This window comes from Pleurodeles waltl, chromosome 5 (assembly GCF_031143425.1).
Source record: "Pleurodeles waltl isolate 20211129_DDA chromosome 5, aPleWal1.hap1.20221129, whole genome shotgun sequence".
Classification (NCBI taxonomy): Eukaryota; Metazoa; Chordata; class Amphibia; order Caudata; family Salamandridae; genus Pleurodeles; species Pleurodeles waltl.
The window spans coordinates 1,855,709,951-1,855,731,586 of NC_090444.1; the positions used below are offsets into that span (position 1 = coordinate 1,855,709,951).

General features: G+C 45.2%; 1 protein-coding gene across 2 annotated transcripts in view; it reads left to right on the forward strand.

The window, feature by feature from the left end:
• Positions 1-9,172: 9,172 nt before the first annotated feature.
• AARS2 (alanyl-tRNA synthetase 2, mitochondrial) overlaps positions 9,173-21,636 on the forward strand; it is a 96,432-nt gene continuing 83,968 nt past the window's right edge. Inside the window, exon 1 of one of the 2 annotated variants that reach the window (XM_069236372.1) lies at positions 9,173-9,430. In XM_069236372.1, coding sequence (XP_069092473.1) covers positions 9,233-9,430 — 198 coding nt within the window. In that variant the 5' untranslated portion in view covers positions 9,173-9,232. The remainder of the gene's footprint in view (positions 9,431-21,636) is intronic. The other variant, XM_069236371.1, reaches the window with a different exon arrangement.

The window sequence follows — 21,636 nt, forward strand, 5'->3', positions numbered from 1 at the left end:
GGTTGTATGGTATGCAAAATAACTATGGATTGGAATGCAGCCCGAGTGATTACCAGTGGCTGAGATTAATTCAAGCATTCTATCCATCACTGTTTTGTATACTTATTGTGTCACCCTACTTAGGGCAGGGTATGCCCAAATGTGGGTCTCGGGCACACTGTCACTGGAACCAAGCTGTATACAGCTGATGATGCCATAACTAGGGAGAAACCGGTCCTGGGTTACTTGTGTTGCGGTTAAGAGAGGACTTAGCATGGCAGTTCAGACTGGACTGTTCCTATTGTAGCAAGGTCAAGACTGATTTGCATTTAGCTAGGTCCAAACTGAAGTGGCATGGGTTGCAGGCCAGAGTGGTTATCAATGGTTGAGATTAATTCAAATATTCCATCCATCACTGTTTTGTATACTTATGGCATCAACTCAACCAGCATGCATACGGATACCACTTCATGCCTATCCCTTCAATCAAGACTCCACCTTACAGACGCCTCTGCCAGTGGGCCATCACCCTCCAGGCCCTAGTGGAAGCCTATAGATGGATATCAGCTAACCTTGTACTATGGTAATACTGGCCCCTGTGTCCATCACTTTGGCTCTGGAGGTGTTATATGTGGGTCTTAGGCAAAGTGGCAGGCAGCAATAAGTCATGGACCACTTCTGGATGCTGCATGTTGCAGATCCATGTGTTTGGTATGAACTATTCATACGGTATTGTATTCTCTGGTGCCCAAGACTGCATATGTGATATATTTGTTTATTGTTGTTTGTCTGTGCATCTAATGAAAATCCACTAAGTCATATGTTTGAAGCCACTTCAAGCCAATTAAAAAAAAATATGGAGTAAGGCAACTCTGCGCAAATCATTGCGTTGTCTTACACTACCCTGGCTAGCTTGCAGTGGGTGTTCCATGGCAACTCCCATGGTTTTTGATGTATTCCCAGATTTGAAAGGGCTTGTAAACCTAGGAATGTGCCAAAACCTTATGCTTTCCCAGGGGGGTGCAACGAGGAGAAATATCTTTGTTTCTCCCCATTTTTATGGGAGAGCGCAAAGCGCTCTGTCCATTCTGGTATCTCTCTTTGGGCTTCAAACCACGCCCATGCCACGTCAGTCACTTACATTGGTTGGTGGGCTTGCCTTTTAAAATCCGCTTGCTTTCATTTGTGAAAGGCATGCATACTTCATGCCTTTTCCGGTGTTTAGCCCACCTACACAGCACCGGTAAACTACTAAAAACATTCGAGGCTCGATGTATTCAGCCTGGAGTCCAGACTACTTTATCTGTTTATTTTCCACGCAGCGCGATTGCGCTGCATTTTACATAGCGTGATCGCGCTGCGTGTTTTTTTTGCTTTACAACGTTAATAGCTCTATCTCGAACAATGCAAGACCTGTTGCATTGAAAATGCTTGTTCCTCTTTCTATGTGCACTGCATTCTCATTAATGTTTTGCAGTGACTCTAAAATCTGCAATGTTTCACTAATCAGCACATCACTGCCATATTGTAGTGAGCCCATTTTCTCCAACACTGCCGTTTCAAGAGTGTTCACAGGTCCCATTTCCAGGGAGCAACTAATTGTAGCTTTTAATAAGCACTTGGGGGCATATTTCTGAGAGGCTTGCGCCGCCGAAGCGTCACTTTTTTTGACGCTCCGGTGGCGCAAACCTCTCAACCATATCTATGAAGCCACGCAGAGCCACTTTGCGTGGCTATGTATGACCTCATAGATATGGAGTAAGAGAAAGCAGTGCAACTTGCTGCATTGCCTTACTCTGTGCCAAGGTGTTTCATGGGCATTGGGGTGCATTTTCCCACGCAACACCCGTGGGCTTTGACACTGCCCTAGATTTACACAAGACTGTAAACCTGGGGATTAAAACCTTACGCCTCCCAGAGCAGATGCAACGAGGAGAAATATCTTCATTCTGCAGCACACATAGAAAGAGGAAAAAGCCTTCCAGGACTGGTTTTGTGCAGGAAGGAGCCCCTTTCTACACAAGAGCAATCCTGCCGACAATGCAGACACTCTTGCACCATGGTGCAAGGGCGCCTGAGTTGGCGCTAGGCTGCCGAAATGGCGCCAGCGCACTTGGAAGGGGCAGGAATGTCCTGTATTGCATAGTTATGGTGCATTCATGCCCTTTCCTCTTGATGCAGGACAGTGCAGGAAGGTGACCTGCTGTGCTGCTCTACGCCAAAATGTCATAAATTTGGATCCCACTCCAAAGTAAGTGCTTCCCAGCGAATTACCATTTTCAGAAGCATTCCAGTACCAGATATGCACATTCACACTAAACACCTCAATGCCAGTTTCCAGAGGCAGAACCAATAAGACACTCAGCGGAAAATGTCAGTGCTGTGCTGAATGAAAAGTGTTAAAAATGGATCCTGAATGCTGTTTTGCAATGAGCACGTTAAGTGAGAACCTGGGTGCACATTTTCCAGTGAGCTCACATTGACTTTGTAAATTTTTAGAGCTGGTGAGAAGGAGAAGAGGAGGGGCATGTGTAGCGATTGCTAGGTGAACTTCCAACCGTGATTAGGGCCTGAAGCAGAATGGGTTTTGCGGTGGGGTGGGGGTGAAGCAGGAAGGCAGCTTCAGGTGGAAACTTTATTAAGGGGTGTACTCACAAGCCCATGCCACTATGTTCACTACACGGTGATGTAAAACTCTGAGCACTATACTGGTACTTTCACACACTGGTATTTTTCTGACTAAAAAGGTGCATTTTTTCGAAGCACCGTATCCTGTGGACTTTGGCACGTCTCATACAGTATTGTATGCATGCACACAGATATGTTTCATCCCCTTAACGTTTTTTATGATTTGCTACAAATAGCACCATTATTTGACTAAGAGACTGAAGTTGCAAATACATTTTGAGAAAACGTTTATACATTAATATGAGTTTTTCAGTGTTGAAAAAACATCAGAGGGGTGGCGTTTGGTTTACAATTTGTTTTCTGGTTGTGCTCTATGATTAATTGTTCACTGTCCCTCCTCGCCGGCTGACAAGATGTTGGAGAAGGTATGTGTAAGACCAAAATTTTATAAAACACTTAACCAGTAAATCTTGTTTAATTTTTAGGTCAAAACCTACCAGAACCTTACAACATCTTGGGGACGATTTGAAAGCTTCCCTGGGGATGCATTTCCCCCATTGCTTACCATTGGGTTTGCAACTCATATTTTTTGTCTTTCTATTTGTTGGTTTCATTTGTTTTAGGTTGTCCAGCTTGTGTTAGTCCCTCCCATTGCCCAAATCCTGTTTACTGTATGCTTTCACAAACTTGTTTTCTGTAAAGAGGCTTTTCAATCTTTTTCTTATCTTGTCACATTTACTGTGAATTAAAAGACAGAGGTCAAATGTCAGCCTGTGCCTTCACAGGGAGATAGTGTGTTTACTATTCTCTCTCTGACTTCAAAGTCAGAGAATGTATGTGACAATCCTAATGAGTACCCCTGTGAGAGGAGATGGTGTAGGATTTTTTTTCTAGCACACAAATAAATGACCTATGATGATGCTTCAGAATACATCAAAATTAGTACAAGTGAAGCTCATTTTGTTATTCTAAGTGTCTAAGTGTGTTGGAAACAAATATTTGAATATGATCAAAACCCATTAACACACAAGGGGATGATATTCGCACACTATCGTTTGTGCAATAGAACCGTACATCAGTGCAAACGTAATGGTCATTTCAGTTAAAATATGTTGTCTTTAATGGCAGTGCGCTACCACTCCATGCATAATCTACACTATGACACTCCACCTCACTCTATGACATGCAACTCTACTCTACCACGCGCCACTCAACTCCACGCCACTCCAATCTGCACCACTCACTCCATATCACAATATGCCACTCCACTCTACACCCCTCCACACCACTTAACTCACTCCATTCCACCTCAATCTACCCCACTCCATTCCAATCTATCCTGCTTCCCTCCAATCAACCGAATATACTCAGTCCACTCCACCCTAATCTACCCCATTCCACTTCACTCTACTCCTCGCCATAATGATATAGCTCACTTCTAATCTACCCCAACCCACTGCACTACACTCTTCCCCAATATGCCCCACTCCAATCCAATCTACACCAGTATATCCCACTCCACTCTGACCCACTACGCTCCAATCTACACCATTCTAATCCACTCCAATCTACACCACTTCACTCCAACCTACCTCACTTCAACCAAATCTATCCTATTCTACCCCAATTCAATCTCCCCCTTTCCAATCTACCCCACTATACCCCAGTCTACTCCACTTCAATCTGCCCCACCCCAATCTATCCCACACCACTCCAACCTAACCACTACCCCAATACACCCCACTCCACCCTAATACAACCTCATTCCATTACAATCTACCCTACTATAATCCACCCAGTCTAACCCACTCTAATCTACCTCACTCCACTCCAATGTACCTGAAATTCACCCCGCTCCACTCTTCCCCAATCTACCCTACTCCACTCCAATCCACCCCAATATATCCCACTTCACTCTACTCAATCCAGCCTACTCCAATCTACTCCACTCAAATGTACCCCCACTCTACCCAATGCAATCTACCACACTCCAATCTACCCCACTCCAATCTCTCCCAATCCACCCCACTCCATTCTCAATCAACCAATCAATGCTTTTAGAGTGCAGCTACTCACCTGTGAGGGTCTCAAGGCGCTGGGAGGAAGGGGCCTCATCTGCAGAGCCACCAGGGTTCCTGGTGCTGGGCGCGGTCCAGGCGCAGATGGGCTTGCCTTCGGCACAACCGCTGCGCGCATCTGCTGTGCAGCCACCATTAAGAAGGGGAAGGGGTGGGGGGAGCGGACAGTTGGGAGGTGGGAGGGCGGGAAACGGCTTTGCAGGGAGAGGGGCATAGGAGAGAGGGGAGAAAGAAAAAAGAAATAGCAAAAAACGAAGGACGACAGAAGAAGAAGGCAGAAAACACAAGAGTGAAAGAGCTACAGAGAGAAGAAAAAAAAAAGAAAATACCTACTTGTGATGGCCACTAGGCTAGCTGGGGGCACAGGAACGAGACTGCGGTTGCAGGAGGGCCTCGAACTGAGAGTCTCCCGACTCTCAGTTCTTCCCAGCAAAGGCAGAGACAGCAGCAGCCAGAGGAGCTGGGGAGGGCAGCAGACGCTCTAGCCCACTCCATCCCAATCTACTCCACCCCACCCCACTTTTAGCTATGCTGAACAACAGCCACACTAGTGTACAACATGGATAAACACATTGCCAAAGCTACTGGCTCTTCCATGGGTGGGAGGGGGTCTATTGGCTTTGCCAATACTATTTGATCAAGTATTGTTGTTTTCTGGTAAGAAGACCGACACACTCTTGGAGTCTTTCCGAAGAGATTGCATGTGTCACCAAACACCAAGTCTGGGAGCTGATTGGACCTCAGCTGATGTGACCCAGTTTTAGGGATGCAGAAATAGATTTAGAGAAAATGTCTGCTTTACAATGTTGGATTCTTCCAACTAGAAATGGTACCCGCACATGGGAGTGAATGGACTTGGACTGCCCCACAGAGGGATCGCCGAGGGACATGGGGGGAATAGAACTAGACTGCCCAAGGATCAACTCCTGTGTTCACAACCTGGTCTGCCACTAAATAGCTGGGGAGGCCAGGGCAAAGTGGACTGAATGCAGACCAGTTCTTAATTTGAGCCGGTGATTTCCGGTGCTCTGCACCAGCCTTTAATTGGCAGCACCGGCACTTATAACAGTCTGACACACGTTGGTGCGGTTTGTCTAATCTACAGACAAGCACAGCAACAGCTGTTTATTAACTCAATATACATTTACAATGACTAATACCTGCCTCCAAAGACAGTCTTATAGCTTTGGGGGCCTGGAACAGTCACACTTGTAGGGGTGTGATGGTTAGTCGTTGTTTTAATACACTAGTTGGCAGTGCTGACAGCAGCCATGGGCGATGCAAGAGGGCGTTAACTCCTGACGAGGTCCCTGGCACTTATATTTTTTACAAGTTAAGCAGTGATGCATGACTAAACTCAAATGCTAAGTGGATCTGAACTCTACTACAGCATAGTGGGCCTGGTGTCTCTGCACTGAGGAGTCATCAGTAGGGGATATCATATACATACATGCACGCGAGCTCCAACAGTATCTAACCGTGGTAAAGAGATGACAGACTGTTCTCGAGATCAAAAGAACTGACTGCCATTAAGAGTGGGGTTTATCCAGAGCAGACTGAGTTTAGTTGTTACCGGTGATTGGATGGCACAGAGGCTAATCAAAGCCTGTATGCCCAGGCGCTATCAAGCAGAGAGCTAGTGAGGATGAGCTCTGTTTCTTTAAGGCCAGAGACAGGCATGGCGTTGAACAGTGATGAAGTGAAAATACGCTGAGTGGCACTGATGTATCCGTCCTGAGTCACCACGTAAGAATAATTCAACTTTTCTAATCACAAACCATTTTACATAATTGTCTGTGATACCATTATATAAAGAAGCCATACTGCACTTTTATATAAATAGCTTTAGGGCAAGGTGGCACTGTCTGCCGTCTGTTCTGATGATGCCAACCTTGGTAATTTGACATTAAGAGGCTAATGGACAACTTTGCAATCCTTACAGCTGTGACTCTGTAGCAGAGAGCAATTACCCTTGTATATGAACTGAATGGGTGTTTGTGGTCTATGCCCACTTTACCGCAGTGAAGCAGGTCTGCCAGTGGTACACCAGTGCAAGGTGCCATAACGTACATCTAACACCCCTGCCAAGTGTCCTTGAGTTATATGTTGGTCTCTCCTATGTGGCAATCTCTTGCATCCAGCATCCGCCCTGTGTACCCTTTACCGTAATAATCAGTGCAACCCTCTTGTACTGACTTGTTCCTCTGACTCCTGTGTACACTTTTGTCCATATCTCTATAGATTCAAAGAGAACGGATGCTCAGAACCACTCTGATGTAGGTGAGTAGACACTATTGCCAAGCACAGTTATATATCACCATACTGAAGTTATCAATATTGACCTACAAAAATATTGCATCCACTATATCAACTCCACTATATTCCCAAGGTAAACACCCATAAAGGAAAGTATACTTACTCTCTTAGCTCCGAGTCTATTTATTTTGATGATATAGTGGTACGCGATGTAGTTGGTGTAATATTAATGCAATATATCAGTGATATAGTGACACTCGCCCCAGCACCTCCATAGCAAAAATTGTCCAGCACCACTGAGACCCAGATATTTCTTTGCAGGGATGATCTCTGCAAACCCCACCACTGGTCATAAGTACTAAGGTGTCCAGAGTGTTCTTCAGAGGGCACATATGTAGCTCCTCGTACTGCAGGCTATGAGGAAGCACTGCAACCTCTGGCTCAGAAATGTTATGCACTGTCACACTTGTGGCACTCAGTTCCTGAGCTCAGGCACTGATAGGAAGCAGCTCTTTCTGCAATACCTGAAGGCAGAGAATCAACAAAGCAGAGGTGTTTGTTCTGAAGCCGAAATTATGTTTTAGAGATTTTCTATCAGTTACTTAAGTAGCTCTTCCTTGACTGCATCGCTAGCGAGAGCATCTTAGGCAGCAGTGATTTTATAATTCTGCAGTTTGCATAGAATACACTATTACTGGCAGGCCCAAACACATTAAATCTGCCAACAGAGGACAAATGTACAGAAACCCACCTTACTAACTTAGTACACAAAAACAGTCTTAATAAATGCAGTGGTGAAGCAAGGACGAGATGGCAAGTCGAGTGATGGTGTCTGCGCACCCCAGTGCATTTCCTACCTTTTTGAGGAGGCCTGTAAAGGTCTTCATAGGGCTCACTAACTGAACTGGAGCTCTTTCTAAGCACCCCTCCTTCCCTCAATGTTAAGGTATAATGGGAAAGGCAGAAGTAGATTGTAATACCTTTTCTTCAGGTCCTGGGGCAGTAGGTGGTCATTAGGCACGGTTTTTGGTGGCCACTGTTGTTTCATGGTGGGTATTGTTATTCAACAATGGTGTTTTATGTTATAACACTATTTAATTCCATTTGGATGATAGAGTTATTTCTTGTGTACATTTGTCCCTGTAAAGACCCCAATCTCAAGCAGTCAAGGCTTGCGTCACACTAATCAGACTTTATGAACTCCACATTCAGTTAAGTGCTTTATTTTAAAGAAGCTTGAATTAAACCAAGAAAGATGTGGTCTGCGGTTCATACGCACCCTGGTTCCTCCTGGCCTGTATTTTTAAGTCCCGGTTGATAAAAAAATATATATGAAAAGCAGTGAAATCCAGTACATTTCCCCTTCTGAAACATGAGCCTAAAACAGCAAACACACTAAGAAATCAGTTGAAATGTTTTTGAGAGGTGTCTAAATTGTTTCAGAATGAGTCTTCGAGAAAACAAAGGAATAACTGGAATGTTACAAAAGAATCATGGCAATTATATGCAAATACTTTTTCACCTGGCAGCTTTTGAATGCTCCTGAATAGCAAATGGTAAACAAAGGGTAAGTAAGGTAAGAAAGGTGCAACCCTATTCCCAACAATCATGTGTCCTTAAGCGTGCAAAGTGTCTAGGCAGGCAGAGGGTACGGCTGAACTGATATTAGAAAACTGGCCGTGCAGGGCACTCCCTGGCACGCGGACACCATGTTCTAATCCTGGGATTAGACTGGTTGTCACAGCTCTGAAGTGTACCAGGTCCAGGAGTGAGCCAGTCACCCGGTCCAGGGTTTTGTTTTGAGTTCTTGCCTTGTTTAAAAATGGCTACAACAGCACTACAAGTCCCAGAATGCAAAGAAAATCCTGGCCTGTGTGACCTACTCTCGCAGGGAGCTGAATAATATGTAAAGCCCCAGCTCATTTCAGGTACATTAACACTGAACAAGAAAACTGGTAAAATGCCCTCTTGGTCTGCCAGGCCAGCTGAAAGCTGGCAGATATCCCAGGTCCGTGCATAATCTTGGACTCCACGCCACGATTTTTCCTTTGAATTCTGGGAACTGAAGTCCTGTTTTATAATATAAAAAATAAAAAAAAACTACAGGTCCCAGAATTCAGTAGTGTCCCTTGACAGTTCCTGTTTCCTTCGGGGCTGGTGCACCATAGTCCTATTTCACTTTCAACACCTAATCCCGTGGTCTCTTTTCTGTTTCTAGCACGCTGGTTGTCCGTTTTCCATCTCGGCGGAACGCTTGCCCCGTCTCCTGTCACTTCGGTGCCCTCCGTAAGATGGCGGCCCGCCTCTGCTTGCGGGCCTGGGGCAGCCTGGTCACCACGCGCCGCGCGCTCTGCTCCTCGGCCGCGGCGGTGCGCGAGACGTTCCTGACGTTCTTTCAAGAGCGCGGCGGGCACCAGCGCGTGCCTTCCTCCCCCGTGCGCCCGCGCGGCGACCCCAGCCTGCTCTTTGTCAACGCCGGAATGAACCAGGTTAGTTAGTTGTGCTGGCTGGGAGGGGGCGTAGCTTATGCTATAGTGGGCGGGATTTTTGGGGGAAGAAGAAACGTTGTCAAGTGACAGTTTCACCTTCGAATCGGATTGGCACGTGACGTAATATTTTGCCTGACGCAAAGATGGCCGCTGTCAGGTGCCTGGCGTGATGCTATTCTGCTTGTGCCATACAGAGCGTTTTTGAGTAGCACATATAGATCAACAAATAAAATACATTTTTAGGAGGAGATCTGAAAGCTGTCGACTTTGGGGGGAGGGGGCCATTGAATACCGACCTCGGGTCAACCCCATGTGATTCTGAGCAGATCAGTTAACTTTTCTGTACCCCAAAAAAGGGTGACTGCTGTTTCTCTTCTAAAGCGCTTTAATGCTCTTGGTCTTCGTTCGCGCCATATGAAACTTCAAAAAATATGTTTATATTTACTCAAAGTGAGTAGACTAAAAAGTATTTCAAATTGTTGTACGTTTACATATAATTGGCACTGTTATGCCTTTGTTGGCTATTTTTAAGTAAAAAAAAACTGACATCTACACAAAAAGTTACAGAACTTCCTAATACTTCTATAAATTGTGCAGAAGTTGGAGCCTGCAGCTGTAAAGTCTTAGAAGTATTCCCAGGTAGTAGTAACAACATGTCTGTAAGGTATAGTACCAACCTTGTGAAGTGCTTACATCTAGGTTAAAGTAAAGCATTTCAGAATATTCCTTCCATGACGCAAGCACCCTCAGTGTCACACATTCACTCTCAAAGAGGTGCAGAGCCTGCCTCATTTATTGCCTAGAGTTGACGCCAGTGCAGATCTTTCTTGAGGCTGGTGCTCAGGCAACCGGTTTGCTGGCACTAGCAATGTGCGGTGTTATACACCTCCCTGAAGTCCAACCATTGTGATTCTATCCCCTCCCCAGAATGACTGGCTATTCTGTGGTGGAGCCTTCCTCCTTCCAGTAATTCATTCTTTTAGAACTGACTCCATATAGAGATGCTATAGATTTGAAAAGGGGATAACCCAATTATAGTCCATGGAGGCATTTTTTGGTCAAGCTGGTAGATGGAAGTGAAAAGAGGGTGCCACTCGCTAAATGACTGTGAGTTCCCAGGTATGCATAGTCATCATATCCATGGCTCCCCAGTCTCTGTGCCTGCCACAGCACATCCTCAGCCGCCAAGTATACTAGGCGCTACATTATATTAGCCATGTGCTGCAGAGCACTCATTGACACTAACAATGTCACTTAGAGGTAAGTGGCTGGACTCAAAGTGACAAGGGCTGAGATGGTCCAGGTGGCACATGCTGGTGTGCAATGGCACACAGTTGTCTGATGCAGACAGTGGGCAATCAGCCATAGTTACCAAGTATCTTCTTTCACTCTTAGGATGGACGATGTACCCTAAATGGATTTCCAATCTGGATTTTAAAATATCTGGCTTGGATTGGCTTAGGACAACAAACAACAAATAACATACTGCAAATAAGCTATACACCACGTTGATGCTGCCACATATGGTGTCGCGAAGAGATGGGAAGAGGAAAGAAGAGAGACAAAACGTGGAAAAGAAAATAGGAAAGAGCACAGAATGAACTAAAGGAAAGCTAGACAAGCAGCTCGCTCAATGACAGGGCAATAAAAAGGAAGGTGAACATGGAAAGAAGAAATAATAAGTGGGAGGAGGAAGAGAACAAGAGAGTGGTAAAGTCAGAGAGGGCAGACTGGGAAGTAAAATTCTACATCAGGGAACCAACGAAGGGACAGAAGAGCAAATAGCAAAGCAAAGTCTTGAGGAATGATAGAGGGGGTCTCCAGCGTTCACTGATCTGTAACATCAAAGGAATGATGGATAGTGTATCACTCAGTAGCTTAGTTCACTGGCAGTCCAGCAGTCTAAGATCCTGATTTAGAGGTGGATGGTGAAGAAGAATCCTCTGAGTCCTGATGGAATTTCTAACTCTAGAAAAGAGCCTACCGGTGGATTCCTTCATTATAGCAGGGGACTTCAAACTGGGGTACGCCCCCCCGGAGGGGCCTCAAGTGATTGCAAGGTAGGAGCAGGTTCTGGTGAAAAGAAGCATTATGCCAATAACAGGGATTTGTTTTAAGCTAAAAACTGAGCAGCAGTAATCCGCTCTGTAATGGCCCATTACTAACCAGTTTTGTCATTTATATCCTACCAGTGAGTATGTGTCAACCCCCACCCTGCTTCCAATAATCTCACTATGCGTACGTGTACATGTTAGTAAGGCCTGCCTGACCAGAATAGTGTGTTCGGCAATCATGTATCTCATTGCATTTCTAAAACAGTGACAGAACTTAACTGCAATGTTTAAATAAGTCTAGATATGTTTAACCATTGCCAATTTATTAGAATAGTTATGAAGAATTCGGAGGGGGAGCCATGATTGTTTTCCCACTCCGGCGGCATTAAAACATTTGAAAACAACTGCATTATAGGGATAGCATTATGTAGGAAATACCACTAGTGGATTCTCCTCCATTCTTAGCGCTTCCTTCAAAAATAGGATGATTTTCCATTACCACCCAATTGTGAATCATTCCTTTTCCCGCCCACCTACTACAACAAAAGAAGAGCCCAGGCTACCTTCTGAAGTGGTGTGTGTGTGTGTGTGTGTGTAGAGTACAAAATACTTCTATCACAAGGACAACAAGACAGTGAATGTCTGCGGTTGGCGGTCTAAATCCGTATCCATCCACTGTACCACATAGTCAGTGACTGATGCAGTTCAGCTTATTTTGGCCAGGCCATGGCTGTCAAACTCCATTTGTCCTGGGTCAAAACCACTCACTAACAAAGGACAAAGTGATACACAGAGTGCCCATGTAATGTTAGAAAAGGGATAAGTTAGGAACTCTGGACAGGTATTTCAGGAGCAATGGAACTTTTTTAAGGTGGTGTCTAGAATATTATTATTCATTTAAGGGATCCTTTTTATAACTCATTACATCAACATAACTGCTTTGTTGTATGCGTTTTTAAGTGTCTTAGCCATCGAAATTTAACAAGTCCTGTTGACAACATGGAAACGTCCCACCTAAGCAAGTCAAACACGTATCATCTCTGTGTTATGACCATTTATATAGAGTTTACTACCGCTGATGAAAGCCTGAAACTCATTGTAGATGGTTGCATGCAACTCCATGGGATCCCAGTGCTTAGATATGCACATGGCTGCAATTTTTTATGCTTTCTCATGCAGCTATCGTGCAGTTTGTAAATGTCTTCTCACTAGCGATTTTGTCATGCAGAGGGACACCACAGTTGCCCTGCTGTTTGGTGCATCGCTCTCATGCCACTCGTAGACAGTTCAACACTTGCTGTGTTTGACGTGTCAGCGTCACAGGGCTGCTATTTATTTATATAGATGGGGGATGCCTTTAGTTGGGAGAAGAGATTTGTTACATATGAATGTCTTATCAGTGCCATTTAGTCACATTGATATGTTTGTTTTACGCTGTAGTATAGATATTATGCATAACTGGATAGCTGACTTTTTCTGAAAGTTAGAAGTGCAGTCAGTCATTTAGTGGTTCAGTGTGTGGTTCATGTCTAGTGAAATAAACAAGCAGACCATCCCGTGGACTGGACACTAAATGGTTGTGTAGAGTGTACATTGTTTATTAATGATTCACAATTGGGCAGTTACAAAGAAGTTTATTTCAATTAAATTGTAGTATTTTATAGTATTGTTGTTTACATTGCATCTTCCATATCCCTTGTGATGCCCGAGGTCTTTTCTCAGTGGTGCAGTTGAATTGCATAACTCTTAGAAGTTTATGACTGAAAAAGTGTTTTGCTTATATGGGACGTGTTGTATGAAGAGCAAGAGTGTTCAAGACATGTTGGTCATGTGATGCATTTGGTGCATGCTGTCGTCATGCTTAATCCGTGGATGTTGCAGAGTGTGAGAACAAATGAAGCCACGCTAGCAGGTGTTTGCCAATTTTTGTGAGGGAATTTTCTTTCTTACTCCTAAATCGCCCTCCATGTGCATCGGTGGCAGCCATTATATTGTATGAGGCTGAAATGGGAATGACAAAAGATCATAGCATTATATAGAGTCTACCTGGCAGTGACAGAGGAAATACCCTTTGGTAGCACTGTTGACCCACCTGGAGGTGTGGGGTTCTACCTACAGGGGACAGTGGAGACATGGTAGGCTTCTGCTCTCTATCTCTGTGTAGCTTTCCCTCCCTCTCTTTTACGCAGAGAAAAAAATGATAAATGTGGGACTGGGGAAAACAGAAAGGAAGACAAGTACACCCTGAAAACAATCTTTCCAATTCTAAAAAACATTCCAATGAAAGCACAAAGATTTTGTATTAATTCACTTCACCACTTTGTGTGGCAGCTAAGTCAACCTGCAATTTCTCTAGCGCATGGAGTTCTTTTCACTGTAAATTCAAGCCGCATTCTTGCCTGCCTGCCAGCAGGTTCTCAAAAGGAGGAGCGAGCGCTGCAAACACTGAACTGGGTAGGATATCCCTTGGCTGTGCAGTCTGCACTAAAATGTTAAGATGGCTGGCCTGTGATCTTGTTTCTCTTTGCATTTGACAGTTGTTAGAAATGGGGTTTCTGGTTGGCTAGGGTGCACACCTCAGCCAGGCAGAACCTACCCACTCTAGTCAGGGCAGGGGAGTTGCACGTCCAAGATAACCCCTGCTCACCCCTTGGTAGCTTGGCACGAGCAGTCAGGCCTATCCCAGAGGCAATGTGTAAAGCGTTTGCACAACACACACAACACATGTGACGCAAAATGTACACCACAAAGTAAACCCAACACTGAGCTATGTAAAAATAATCTGTATTGCACAAAACATAATTAGACCAACATTACGCGTAAGTAATACCCTGCTACCTTAGCAGTTGTCAGAATGTTACACAAGTTACTAATACTCTGCAAGAATACACAGTTGTCACATTAGAACACGTAAGTACTCAGGATCCTGCAACATAAGCAGTAGTCAGGAATTACAATAAGGGTTATATGCACTTGTCAGGAACAATTCCTAAATACCCATAAAAGGAACATTAGAGAATATCTCACAAGTCATATAAATACATATCAGCTAGACATGCCCATAAAAAGGAACATTAGCACATATATGTAGTGGCAGAAAGCAGATAGGAAATCTAAAAACCTCCAAACGTCTATACTAGGCTCCTGGAGCCCAGATTCCCTAAAAAGTACCTGTTTTCTGTAGGGGAGGCACTCACAGTGCCTAGACAAGCATGAGGGGGCCCCTGGCGCTCCTGCGCGCACAACGGGGGCCACGCGATACTCCTGGGGGAGAGGGGCGGTCGGCGCCCTCTCATCTGGGTAAAACAAGCCCCTCCGGGGACCCGCGCCTTAGGTGGGGGCCTGTCTCGGCCCTCTCACTCCCTGTCCTCGGGGTGGAGGCCAGACGAGGCCCAAACAACTGAAGGGCAAAGGGGAAGGGACCTCTGTCGAGGTCTCCCTTCCCGGGGAAACAGGTATGCCCACAAATGGGGTGAAAAAAGGAGCATCCTGCTCCTACGTCAGTGACCGGGGAAGGGGGCACTTCCCTCGCCTTCCCCGAGTCCTGCTCTCTAGCAATTCTGGAACTCGGACACCTCCAGGGGCCTGAGAAAGCACTCGCCTGCACCCGACGTGGTGCACGAGTGTTCTTAGGTCTTCCCGGGCCGCCGCGGTGAAGTCTGTGCAGATCCGAGGCGGCTGGTGCCCCGGGGGCGCTCATGGGAGCGGACTGTGCCCCGGGGGCGCCAACAGGAGCACGCTTGCTCCGTCTGGTTCTTCCTTGTGCCCCGGGGGCACTAGGCGACCGCGAACCTCGCGCTCAGCAAAGTTCAAAAGCCCGGGCTGCGGCGGTGAATTAAACGGCAGAGTAGCGCATCTGAAAGCGCAAGGGCACGTCCATAAGCCCGGGCTGTGGTGGTGATTTCTCCTCAGCAGAGGGGCGCTTGAAGAAAGCGCTAGGACATCCAACAAAGCGCTTCTCGCAGCGCTTTTTGTCCAATCTGCAGGGATGGTTGCAGGGGTCAGGGGCCACAGCACCCTGCCCCTGGGAACAGCAAGAAAACAAAGAGAAGCGCAGGGCTGGTGGCCCAGCTACAGGCCAGCACAAGGGGTGCAGATGGTGGCAGTTCCTCCTAGTGACCAGGAGGTCACAGGTCAGCACAGCAGCAGCAGTCCAAGGTGGTTTCCTGGTGAGTCCATTCATCAGTGTTCTGTGTCCAGTTTCAAGTTCCCAGAGTGTTCCAATTGTGGGGAAAATTCCCCTGTACTTATACTGGGTTTACAGTGTGTTTTCCAATGGTAGGGAGAGGAGGTTCCAGCCAGTTACAACTGGTTCGGGGAGTGCCCCCTCTCTCCTTTCAGCACAGGCTCCAAACATCAGTGGGGGGTTAACGACCCTATTGTGTGAGGCCAGGGCACAGTCTTTACAAATGCAGGTGTGCCCCGCCTCTCCCTTCTCTCAGCCCAGGAAGGCTTTACAATATGTAGATGCACCTCTGTGTCACCTCCACCCTCCCTGTGTTCAGGCTGTCTGATCCACCCTCCCTGTGTACAGGCTGTCTGATCCACCCTCCCTGTGTACAGGCTGTCTGATCCACCCTCCCTGTGTACAGGCTGTCTGATCCACCCTCCCTGTGTACAGGCCGTCTGATCCACCCTCCCTGTGTACAGGCTGTCTGATCCACCCTCCCTGTGTACAGGCTGTCTGAGAAGTATGCACAAAGCCCCAACTGTCACTCTGCCCAGACGTTGATTGGAGACAAGCTGCAAAACACCAAAGTTATAAGCACACATAAATGCGCACTTTCTAGAAGTGGCATTTCTGTGATAGTAATAAAAAATACACCTACACCAGTAAGCAGCATTTCTTATCACTGTCACAAACATACCAAACATGCCTACGCTACCCCTCATAAATCAGACAATACCCTTTACACATAAGGCAGGGCATCTCCAATGCAATCCTATGAGAAGGCAGCACTCACAGCAGTGAGACACCAAGTTAGGCTGTTTGTCACTACCAGGGCAGGCCATGCAACCTGGCACATGTCCTGCCTTCTACATATATAGCACCCTGCCCAAAGGGCTAGCTAGGGCGTACCTTAGGGGTGACTTACATGTAGTAAAAGGGGAGTTCTGGGCCTGGCAAGTAAATTTAGATGCCAGGTCCCTGTGGCAGGAAACTGCGCACACAGGCTCTGCGCTAGCAGGCCTTAGATAGGTTTGATAGGCTACTTCAGTGGGTGGCGCAAGCAGCGCTGCAGGCCCACTAGTAGCATTTAATTTACAGGCCCTGGGTATAGAGATACCACTTTACAAGGGACTTATAGGTAAATTAAATATGCCAATTAGGTATAATCCAATCATACCAATTTTGTAAGGGAGAGCACATGCACTTTAGCACTGGTTAGCAGTGAAAAAGTGCTCAGAGTCAAAACGGCAGCCAACAAAGGTCAGAAAACTAAGGAGGCAAAAAGTCTGGGGAATGACCCTGTAAAAGGGCCAGGTCCAACAACAGTTCATTCTACATAGCTGCCAAGTAGCTCTATATCTTGTGGCCTCTAAAAATACCCAGGCTTTAGTAAACAGCACTTAACATGCAGGAATTTATGAGCCATTACTTACAGTGTTAATCAAGTCTACAAGTCCCACAATACAACGTGCTGCCATCTAAAAAAACAATGCTGGCTGAAGTTGGCACCCCTACTGGAGGTATTTGCACCTATATTTAGATATATCTTGTTGAATAACATTTTATAAACTTTTACATTTCTGGAGTTAATCATGTCCCAATCACGATAGTGGCCCAGAGCCTCTTTGGGACAGCCACGCATGCACTATAAACCTCAGTCCTACAGTTCAGCATTCAGACTGATAAAGGGAGTTCCCCTTGCCTAGTTAGGCAAGCAGACGGAAACTCTCTTCTGATGATGTTCTTTGTATATTCGCTCTCTCCTGCCTCTACTTACTGTCTAGGAGCCCAAGTTTGCAACTGGTGATGACGTTGACACACTGAACCACTCACTATGGGTATGCAGGGCACATGACCAGCAGCCCCAGGTACTGAGATATGGCTCTAATTCATTGCTCCAAGAGATACAGATTTGGCTACAAACATTTGCTCCTTTTACACTTGACTTGGGCACAAGCTTGTCTGATACTGACCAAATCCTGGACTGTAGATGACTTCAGTGGTGTACTTGAGGCTAAATGTACAGTTGACAAGGGAAAGTGGACTATGAGCACTTCACACCAGTGCAAAACACGCCTCCACTAGCATCTTCCACTCTAGGTGTGCAAACCAGTATCTAAAGAAGCATTGTCAGACCCTGATGAGAAGGTCGGTGTACAGGTAAAAAGCATTGTCGTACCATGATGAGAAGGTCAGTGTACAGGCGAGAAGCATCGTCATACTCTGACAAGAAGGTCGGTGTGCAGGTAAGAAGGATTGTCAGACCCTGATGGGAAGGTCGGTGTACAGGTAAGAAGCATTGTCAGACCCTGATTAGAAGGTCGGTGTACAGGTAAGATACACTGTCAGATCCTGATGAGAAGGTTGGTGTACAGGTAAGAAGCATTGTCAGACCCTGACGTGAAGGTCGGTGTACAGGTAAGATGCATTGTCCGACCCTGACGTGAAGGTCGGTGTACAGGTAAGAAGCATTGTCAGACCCTGAAGAGAAGGTCAGTGTGGAGGTAAGAAGGATTGTCAGACCCTGATGGTAAGTTCGGTGTACAGGTAAGACACATTGTCAGATCCTGACAAGAAGGTCGGTGTACAGGTAAGAAGCATTATCAGACCCTGAAGAGAAGGTCGGTGTACAGGTTAGACGCATTGTCAAACCCTGAAAAGAAGATCGGTGCATAGCTAAAACGGATTATCAGACCCTGAAGAAAAGGTCAGTGTACAGGTTACATGCATTGTCAGACTATGAAGAGAAGGTCAGTGTGCAGGTAAGACGCATTGTCAGACCCTTACGAGAAGGTCAGTGTACAGGTTAAACGCATTGTCAGACCATGAAGAGAAGGTTAGTGTGCAGGTAAGAAGGATTGTCAGACCCTGACGAGAAGGTCGGTGTACAGGTAAGACGCATTGTCAGACCCTGACGAGAAGGTCAGTGTACAGGTTAGACGCATTGTCAGATCATGAAGAGAAGGTCGGTGTGCAGGTAAGAAGGATTGTCAGACCCTGATGAGAAGGTCGGTGTACAGGTAAGACGCATTGTCAGACCCTGATGAGAAGGTCCGTGTACAGGTTAGACGCATTGTCAGACCCTGATGAGAAGGTCGGTGTGCAGGTTAGACGCATTGTCAGACCCCGATGAGAAGGTCGGTGTGCAGATTAGACGCATTGTCAGACCCCGATGAGAAGGTCGGTGTGCAGGTAAGAAGGATTGTCAGACCCTGTTGGAAAGGTTGGTGTTACAGGTAAGACGCATTGTCAGACCCTGAAGAGAAGGTCGGTGCACAGATTAGACAGGGATAGAGGTTTGCAAAGTTGTGTAGACAGGTCCTAAGGGAACCTTGCTTTAGATGTGGCCCTGTAGTAGGATTGTGAAGGGCTCATAAACTGTCGCATATGATGGCCATTCAGACTGAATCAGTGATTTCATTAACATATAAAAAGTACAAACCTGCAGCTGTCTGTACATACCATAGATCTGATTCAGATGTGAGTATCACAAACTGGGTATACTCTGATAGTGACCGACCTCCTGTCTGGGTAGAATCGGCCAAAGGGTGCAAGTGTTTTTTCCCTTGGCATTTTTAGTCACTAGACCAAGATGCGCTTGACAGGTGGAGCAGGGGCGTGGTTACAGCTGTTTGAGTGAGTTGACACTTCAATGAGGATATATATATATATATATATCACTTACGTTATATAACATTAAGTAGAATACATCATACTTCCTAAAAATCCATTCATCATAAAACCCCTTTTTAACCCTTATATACAATTACGTCTAAAAACCTTCCACTATTCAAATGATCAAAATATTCTAAAACAACCATAAACCCAGAGTTACCTTAGTATAACAATTTCTCAATTTCTGCAAAGTGCAATTAATTCATGTGCAAGGTATGCGAGTAACCATTTGACAATAGAATAACCTATCACAAATATGTGTGCACATTACAAATGCCTTGTAGAAAAAGACACTTAAAACTGTAACATTTGTGCAAAATACAATTGCATCTGCATGAACACAATACAGAACCGTCCTATTCCTACTGCTAACTATATGTTTGCCTTACTTTTGACTGAGCCAAGATATACACACTGAAAGGAGTCTAAAAGATTCTCTGGAATGCACTTCTTAATCGGAAGAAGACATTTATTATAGCTTTTTGCAAGGTTCGTGAAGGAAGGTTTGAATAGTAAAAAATGTACTTTCAAAATGTACAACAACAACGTAAGACCATGTATAAAGAATCTTCAATCTATAAACAGCAAATATATACATGCAAGGACACAACCACTTATATTGATATATAGATATATATTCATATTGAATGCAAAGCAAATAATTAATAAAAATTCATCACGGTAGGGCCAGTCACATGCTTCATCTTTCTCATGCCAGCAAGAAGATGACCCCGTTCAACTGCAAGAAAGAGATCCTGACCATCACAGGGCAAATGTCAGGCATTTGACGTCCAATCCTGACCGAGGTCTCAGAATTCATCGCTACTGAGCAGGGCCACCTTTTTATAGCTTAAACAACCATGGAAAGGGCCTTCTAGAAGACCCCTCCTCTCAGATGGAAATATTAAAAAATGCTGGCTAGTTTAGGTAAACCTTGAAAGGAATGCGTCGGTTGCTGGTCACCTTCCCAAGGCACTCCTCCCAAAGTCAAATCGTTGTCTTGCCTATGATAAACACCAGCTTGGTACGGTCTTTTCGTACTGACTGCTTACCTCCTACATATCGTGTACCAGTCCTAGCTCTTCGGTGAGAAGGAAAGCACACAGAAGTAGAAAAACACATTGCATAACATGTTTGTACGGAAAAATACTTTAACGTGGCGATGAAGCTAAGCTGAACACAAAATGTAGTTTAGGCTGAATACAAAATGGAGTCTATAACCAGTGACCACTAAAGTGACAATAGGCAGCTAAGCCAGGTGCAAAGCGCTGTGACACAACATCAGTGGTCAACATGCAATAACATTACATTATAACACTAGGCAATTTGGATCAACTTCATGGCGACCCCATTACATTATTACACGAGTGGGCAGGTCCGACCTCCACACTCCATAAAATAAATGAATCTACTGCAATGAGGTATCAATTCCTCTATCAATTCATTCAGATTGCACAAAACGTCCCAGCAGCATGGCACAGTGTGATATTGTTACTCTTTAAAATATCTGACATTAAATCACAAATTCATCAAACCTGAAGGTTTCTAAAAAGAGGGAGGAGCAAGCTTCTTCTAATTTTATCAAAACAAGTGCAAAATACAATTATGTGAGAAAAAGACAATGGTACATTTTGACAAAAGGGACAAGTATTGCTGAGTACCCCCGTCTTTCTAGATGACTTCCACTCTATCAAGGTTGCCCTAACCTAACCTTCAAGGCCCACTTTCTAATGCAGCCACTTTTTATATCCCACCATAGTGTGACTCCGTTAGGCTATTCAGGTTAGCTCTATTACGCATATCATCTTTATCGCCCTTCCTGGAGCGCCCATTTAGCAGGTGTTTTATTACATGCTTCTGCTGGCTTACATATATAGTTTCCACTTCTTGCCCAACTGAAATGTCCAACAAGGCCTCAATATCTCAGATATTAGCAACCCACTGTCCTGCATACCTCTCCTGAAAGTAGGGTTTTAATATTTGCCTTAAGGAACCCTCCTCCAACTTTAAGAGACTCGCCCAATAATTAAAGATCAACTGTTTTTATTTAAAAACTATAATAAAGAAGCCCAATTCTAGCATCAGGGGCCCATTCGCAGATCCACTGGGCAGGCTGAGCCATTTTTTCCAGGTAATAGTTTCAATAGTCTGTAACCTCCTAATATACTTTGCTGGTATGACCTCACAGCCATACCGTAATAGATTACAAAAATTAGCATTATAGGTCTCCCTCAAAACTTCAAGGGACTTATGCCCAGAGCACGGTCCAACCTATATAAAGCACCTGCAATGGCTTTAGTACGAGC